The sequence below is a fragment of the Sitophilus oryzae genome, unplaced genomic scaffold, assembly GCF_002938485.1.
Source record: "Sitophilus oryzae breed Bouriz unplaced genomic scaffold, Soryzae_2.0 scaffold_1582_pilon_pilon, whole genome shotgun sequence".
Taxonomy (NCBI): domain Eukaryota; kingdom Metazoa; phylum Arthropoda; class Insecta; order Coleoptera; family Curculionidae; genus Sitophilus; species Sitophilus oryzae.
In genome coordinates, this window is record NW_022146261.1 from 1,297,187 (window position 1) to 1,304,830 (window position 7,644).

The 7,644-nt window shown below is 35.3% G+C and overlaps 1 protein-coding gene across 1 annotated transcript; it reads right to left on the minus strand.

Annotated features, from left to right (window-relative positions):
• Positions 1-948: 948 nt before the first annotated feature.
• LOC115879567 lies at positions 949-1,662 on the minus strand. The gene is made up of 3 exons (XM_030896462.1): positions 1,578-1,662; positions 1,192-1,488; positions 949-1,127 (listed from the first exon to the last, which is right to left on the minus strand). Exons 1-3 carry the CDS (start codon positions 1,660-1,662, stop codon positions 949-951), a joined length of 561 nt encoding a protein of 186 aa, XP_030752322.1.
• Between the last annotated feature and the right edge of the window lie 5,982 nt (positions 1,663-7,644).

A 7,644-nucleotide genomic window follows, 5' to 3' on the forward strand; every position in this document is an offset into this window, starting at 1 on the left:
CGGTATGAAATTTGGAAAAGTATAAACAGGATTAACCATTTTAGAACAAGCAAATTTTATGAAGAATGCATTTTTCTTAAAATGCCAATAATAAAAAGGTTTTTTTTTTCTTTTTTAAAGACAATCCAGGGACATACTGTATTAATTTACTAATTTTCAGAATAGGCACTACAATGAATTTGAAGTTTCTTCTGGCTTTGTAACATATTTAAATTTTAAAAAGTTTTTTTTTTTTAATTTTAATACTATTATAGAAACATTTGCGGAAGAATATTATTTTTTTATATTCTTCCGTGATAGGCTATATGAATAGAATATATAGGCTATATAGAATAAATAAATATACGAAACAATTCTTTTACTTAAATAGAAGTTAGTTTTATTTTTAATTCAGCTAACAATATATCTATTTCTAACTTGTGCTTTTCAGCAATATTTATTTTTGTTCTGCTTCACTCCCTTAATATTTTGATCTGTGCCTCAATCAGGCCTTTTTTCTGCTCCCTCTCTTCTTGCAGAACCTGAGTTTGTAACTCTACAAGGGCAATTTTTTTCTTCAGTAATTCCTCTTGAAGTGTTTCAAAATGAACTGCCCTTTATTTTTTTAATTTGGAACAATGGATTCCACTTTACTAACCCTCCTCCTTTTTTTGACATCATTGAGCCCTAAAAAATATTATTAGTACATAAAACTAATTTAATGACATACAAATATATTATCGTACAGCATGGGGTTACTCCAATAGTTTTTGTCACCTGTTCATTCGTGTCTTCTAAATCAGTATTATTTGGTTCTGTAAGGAGAATAATATTCATTTAGTAAACCCTTAACAATCAGTTATGAAAATTCTTACCAGGAACTGTCAACTCGATACTTTTCGGCTGCCTCAACTGCTGTGGATTCCACTTCTGCCAACTGCTCAAGCTTATCTAAAATTATTTATGCACTTAAAAGATTTTAAATTCAGTACTTACAATTTCAGCTGCATCAGAACTGTCTTTATCTATAGTTATTTCCTCTGCTGCTATATCTTCATTACTTATTACTTCAGTAGGTACAATAGGGACCTGAGAGGAAATGCTGCTAGAGTCTTCAGTGAGTAGCTTATTACTACTGTTAGGTAAATCTAGGGTAAAAAATATAAATGTCATTATAACAAGTTTTTTAGTTATGGAAGTAACTAATATTACCAAAATCGCAATCAAACTTAGAACAAGTGCCAGACATCCCAATCCGAACTACAGCCAAAATACGTTTCATATAGCCTGACATTTTAAAGTCAGAACTTCCTGGTCCACCACCTGTCTTATATAAACTTTGTTTGTACTCTCCATATTCCTTTTTGGTGGTTTTTTTTAGAGAATCCCACTTGCTACGTAGCATTTTAGAAGTTCGTGCTGTTGCACAGATCGAATTAAATTTAGTCTCAAAATTCTTCCATTCTAGCTCTTTTCTGCTGTTGTTAATCGTATCTGTCTTCTTGCATTCTATAAAATAAGTAATATGAAAATACAATTCCAAAGGATGTCCGGTATACCGGATGTCCTTTATAAAGAAATCAATATGCTGCACTTGCCTACAATAAGCTGAGATTCCTCCACTAAGCTCAGTAAAACTTCAGTCTCGTCGGCTGTAAAATTATTACACCGTTTTTTCTCCATACTTATATTAGCTTTCGCTCGCAAACCACACACTCAAGAAACAAAAATGAAAATGAAACCGCTGACCGCTAAAGATAAAGAACTACCCATGAAAACCACTAAAACGTTACTGAAAACAGAGCTGAAAGTCAGGTTATAGTGTATAATACCACAGATAATATCCCGCCTTTCAAATAAATGTCAAAATGCTAGTTCATTGGAACTACCAAGGAGATATACTTGGAATAACTATACCGATTATAAAAAACGATTGTAAAACCGACAACCAGTTATACTTGGAATAAATCGGGGTATAGGTTATCAGTAGAATAATTATACTGGCTTTTATACTTGCATTGTAGAATCGGGCATAAATAGCAATAAGAACTGCTGATTTTAGTAATTATTATATTTATTCACAACTAAAAAGTCAGAAAAAATAAATAATACTCAAACACAACCATATAAAATGCTGCAGTTAGATGCAAAAAGCGCAAAATTGCAAGTGTCAATTATGGTTGTAATATCAATTCTCCCGCTTTTTTTCCGGGACCGAGTTTCAGCGATACCGCACGATCTACGACGATTGCTCCTTTCATTTGATTGGCCGGTTGTATGAAGGTTGGTTGCGTATTTTAATGTATACTCACCTTAGTGCATCCCAATTCAGAGGTTTTTGTAGCAAAACATCCATCGTATTTTTTTAAAAGATCAGTCAGTCGTGGTTATCTCGTTTAATAACGCATACTTTGGGTAATTCAGTAAAAGTTCTGCCCACCAGTAGATCCATTCGCTGAACAGTGTCTTCTACTATAACCACTGGAGCTCTTCGTTCAACATCATCAATTTTTATACATGCTGTTGTTTCGCCTAAGGAAGGTATAATAGCCCCGCCATATCCTTGCATAAATGTTATCTTATTTTTATCGATAGATAATCCCAGAGCATCAGCGCTTGATTTTTTCATGATAGTGCATGCACTTCCAAAATCGACATTCGATGATATTTCTTCATTATTAATCATTGCCGTAACGTGATATTTCTTATCGTTTTCAGAAATGTAATTTATCTTTGCTGTGTCGCTAGCTGATTTTAATTTATAGCATTTTTCGCGGGAATGTCCAGTTTTCTTGCAGTAAGAGCAAGTTTCAATTGCTTTATTTCTAAAACAATATTTAGCTTTGTGACCTGTTTTGCCGCAAGTGTAACATGATGTTTATTATTATTAATTCTTTTATTAACTCCACTGGGTCCCGCTCGGTTATGTTTATTTATTTGATCCGTTTTTCGTGTCGATAACATACTGGATTAGTTTGACTCAACTAGAAATTTTAAAAGCGTGTCTGTGTTTTTACAACCCGCTGCCTGGGCGCTTGTCAATAAGTATTATTTAATGTCGATATGATGACGTCCGTAACGACATGGTCGGGTAGATCACAATGTTTTCCCAAGCGCGGTTTATTATTATAAAATGAAACCACATCTTCATTGTGCTGACGTTCATAGTTTACAAATTCTTTTAATTTAGTTGCAATTGAGCGAACAGAAGGAAAAATTGTTTTAATTTTCTTTCCATTCGTGCCAGTTATTGTTTATTTCTGTTTGACAATCATACCAAGCTTTTGCGTTACCGCTGAGACGGCTTATCATGCAAAATATTCTCGCTTTATTATCCCAGCCGTAAAGATCTCCAACGGAATCGATTTTATTTAACCATTGCGTTATCGTTATGCTTTGAGTTGAGGCGTCAAATTCTGGTATAAGTTCCGTACGACCGACAAAACGCTGAGGTACGCAATCTACTGGATTGCGACTATTCGACTCCGACCGCTGCGTCCTCGAATCACGAGTTGGTCTACTAGGCGTCGAAGAGCGAGATCTTGATCTGGAACGGCGGCGGCGTAGCGACGGCGGTGTGCCGGGAGGCGTTCGATGTTCTGAGTCCGGAGATGCGCCGGTTCCCACTTTATTAAGTATAAGTTGTTCTAGTTTCTCGAAACGCTTTTCAAATTTTTCCTCTAATCTGCGATTATTGCTGTTATAATGAGAACGCTCTCGAGATGGAGAACGGGAACGCAGTCGTCGATTTTTATAATTATGCGGAGATTCCATGCTCACTACTTTTCGTGATTTTTTTTTGAGGGTTTAATAATATAATATTTTCAAGAATAATTCCGTAATATATTATGCAATTTCGTTTTCAGACGGATAAGTTCTAATGAGTTTAAGGCCAAAATACTAGCTAATATTTAATTAAATGCAGGTTAACTTAGGCTACAATATTGAACAGTCACTCACCAGAGTATTTATAACTTCGCTATTGTCCTTTTCTTCTTCAACAATACACAAGAAGCACAAAAAGTGTCAATCTCAATGTTTATCTTCACTAACAAATAATGTTTTAAAACACACGAGTTCAGATCTCACTTCTGATTATGTTAAGGAAACAAATATTTAGTATTTGCACTCAACTATTTATTGAACAATTAAAAGAAAATATAAGATATTATGTCACACTAAAATAAAAACGAATCAATGATTGTCTTTTCATTCTACCGTCACCGATCGTCTGACAACCTATTTTTCCACGGTGGTCCGCGTCTATCGCCAAAAGTGCAGACGTAGCATTCCCGTCGACCAAGCTCAGGTGCGTTCGAGAGTCTCCTTTACAGTAGTTTTTAATTTGACTTATTAACTAGTATTATATTTTTTATTTATAATTGAAGCACATATATTTATTTAATTCAAACATTTAACTATTTCAAACAAAGCTACTTTGATAGACACCCCGTACAAGTTTTCGGACTTCTGGGGTCTTTCAATTTATTTCTTGAGTTGGAATTTGATTATTTTTTATTGATTTTAAATATAAATATTCTATAAAATGAATATATTTCTCATTTTTTAAAAGATGTAAATTAAAAAAAAAACTGTAAAAACAAATGAAAATATACACCGTGGCTTTTTTTATTATTAATTAACTACTTTATTTATGCTGTCCTAGAAATGAAAAAATGCAGTCACTGCAGAACTGAAACGGTGTACATTTATTAAACAAATTGTGTCTGGCAGTTTGTAAATATTTGTATTAATTAGGTAACTATTATATTATTTAACATAAGGAATGTATTTTTTTGTACGACTTGAGAAATAAAGATTATTATATTATTATTATTATTATACATTTAACAGCAACTTATTTTTTCTAGTTACAGTGTGAAAGCAAGGAAATATATGCTTAGTTCAAAATGTGAGATTTCGATGTCTGGTTCAGTAATTTAGACGATTGAATTTCTTTATGTATATATATATTCAACTATTACAACTGATTTAACTATTAAAATGAATATAAAATACTGTGCGTTATTGCGATCACGTTCTTCGCTTCTTCTCTTGCTCGATAGTGACGCTCGTTAGCCTCGATTCTCTCCCCTGATATATCCCGACTCCCCTCATCAGTGAAAAAATGGGATGATCCAGGCGTGGTCCCGGGTTGTAGTACGGGGACCCATATACATAAAAGCTTCGGACGCGACATGCCGCCGCTCTTGGAACACTGTAGTTCTTCAGTTTCCAACACATGCTTCACATACGTTAGTTTTGGTGATCGTTAATTGGCAAGACACACACTCTCTGCACAGCACGATCAGTAAGTCCAGTTGAGGTGCGCACGGTTACGGTTCTGCACAACCCATCACTGCTATGGTGCACCTGCACCACTCGGCCCAGCTTCCAATACAATGTAGGACAATTGTTGTCGATAAGGATAACCATATCGTTAATCTTGATTTTACGCTTTGACGTTTTTTGAAGCCACTTAGATCGCTGTTGTAATTGGCTGAGATAGTCATGGCTCCATCGCTTCCAAAACAGCTGAACCGCCTTTTGAAGCAATTGATACTGCTTCAAGCGATTTTCAGGCAGGTTTGTACAGTCTGTTTGAGGTAAAGTGTTTAATGGTTGGCCGATAAGGAAATGGGCAGGAGTGAGAGCGGAAATATCTTGCGGATCGTTTGATAACGGGTACAGAGGTCGTGAGTTTATTATTGCCTCTATCTGGGTGAATATGGTATAAAAATCCTCGAAGGTTAATATTTGTTTGCCTACAATTCGTTTAAAATGGAATTTGGCTTGACGTACAGCAGCCTCCCACAAACCACCACGGTGAGGTGAGTAAGGTGGAATAAAATTCCATTGAATATTATTTTAAGAAACCAATCGAGAATTTCACGTTCGTTGACAATGTTGTTTACAGACGAGTAAAGGTCTCTGATTTCCCGACTAGCCCCGATAAAATTAGCTCCGTTGTCACTGTATATCCTCTGAGGTAGCCCTCGACGTGACACAAACCGCTTTAGTGCATTGAGAAAGGCTGTGGTACTTAGATCGCTTACCAATTCTAAATGCACTGCCTTACTCGTAAAACAGATGAATACGCAGAGATACGCCTTTATGATGGCACGATTTCTTAATTTACCATCTCTAATATTAAACGGCCCAGCATACCCACAATATAAAACGGTCGATTTGGAATAACCCGATCAGTGGGAAGATTAGCCATTTTTTGTTTAAAAATTATTGGATTTATACGAAAACATGTTAGGCATTTAGTTATGATATTTCTGATGGTGGATCTGCCATTTAAAATCCAAAATCGTTGACGAATAGAGTATAAAACCGTTTGAGATCCTGCATGTAAATTTCTATGGTGTTCATTGACAATTATTAGGCGGGTTAATGTATGATGTTGGCTAAGGATAAGTTGATGCTTCGCTTTATATTCTAAATTTGAGTTGGACAATCTCCCACCTACACGTAGTAGCTCATGGGAATCGATAAATGGATCCAAATTTTTAAGGCGTGATTTAGCAGGCAATATTTTAGATTGTTTGAGACCTTTGATATCGTTGTCGAATGATTCATTTTGAGCTATTTTTACTAAAAGCATTAAAGCATTGTCGATTTCGTTCGCTGTTAATGCGCCTGTCAATTTAGATTTTTTATTTTTACAATTGTTTATAAAGCGGAGACAAAATGCAAAAACACGCTGGAGTTTAAATAGAGTAGAAAATTTATAATATAAACAGTTGAAGTTCGTTTATTGTGGTTACAAGCGTAACTTGCGCTTTACGTTTCTCTAGTTCCATAGGGGTTATAAGAATATTTTGTGGCCAATTTTCTTCGTTTTTGGCAATTCATGATGGCCCATTCCACCATAGCGAATTATCGATCAGGTTGGCAGGGTCTATCCCGCGAGATGCTATATCGGCGGGATTCGCATTAGTGGGCACGTGCCGCCACTGACATTTTGAAGTAATGCTTTGAATTTCGGACACTCGATTTCCGACAAATGTTTTTAATGAACTCGGTGGGGTTTTTATCCATGATAACGCTATGGTACTATCGGTCCACATAAAGTAACTCTGTAACATTTTACGTTTAAAGATGATTGGACCTTTTCGTAAAGCTGGCTAAGCAATAGTGCGCCGCAAAGTTCTAACCGCGGTAATGATATAGTTTTTAATGGTGCCACTTGTGTTTTTGAACAAAGAAGTTTAACAAATCAGTTCTGTTGATCGTCGATCGATTTAAGTTAGATGCAAGCTGCATAAGCTTTCAAAGAAGCGTCACTAAAACCATGTATTTCTATTAGTTTCCTGTTAGGAATTAAAATCTGACGCGGTATATCAATATTTTCTAATATGTACAAATTTTTTTACCTAAGCAACATAAAGCCATGATCTGAGGGCCAATGGAAGAATATCGTCCCAGCCCGTTTTCAATTCCCATAATGATTGCATCATGATCTTTGAAACAATTACAATCGGTGATAAAAGCCCGAGAGGATCGAATAATTTTGAAATTAACGAAAGAATAGTACGCTTAGTGATTTTTTCGGGTATATTTTGAAATTCACTTACGTTATATGCAAGAATATCGCGATTAGCTTGCCAATATAAACCTAATGTTTTCTTAACGTCATCTTGAGTAATAAAATATGGA

Excerpts from the sequence above, each read along its gene's own strand:
- LOC115879567 (XM_030896462.1), bottom strand. The coding sequence starts at position 1,662 with ATGGAGAAAAAACGGTGTAATAATTTTACAGCCGACGAGACTGAAGTT. Across the intron at positions 1,489-1,577 it reads GGAATCTCAGCTTATTGTAG|AATGCAAGAAGACAGATACG; the intron begins GCAAGTGCAGCA and ends CTTATTTTATAG. Across the intron at positions 1,128-1,191 it reads TAAGTTTGATTGCGATTTTG|ATTTACCTAACAGTAGTAAT; the intron begins GTAATATTAGTT and ends TTTTTACCCTAG.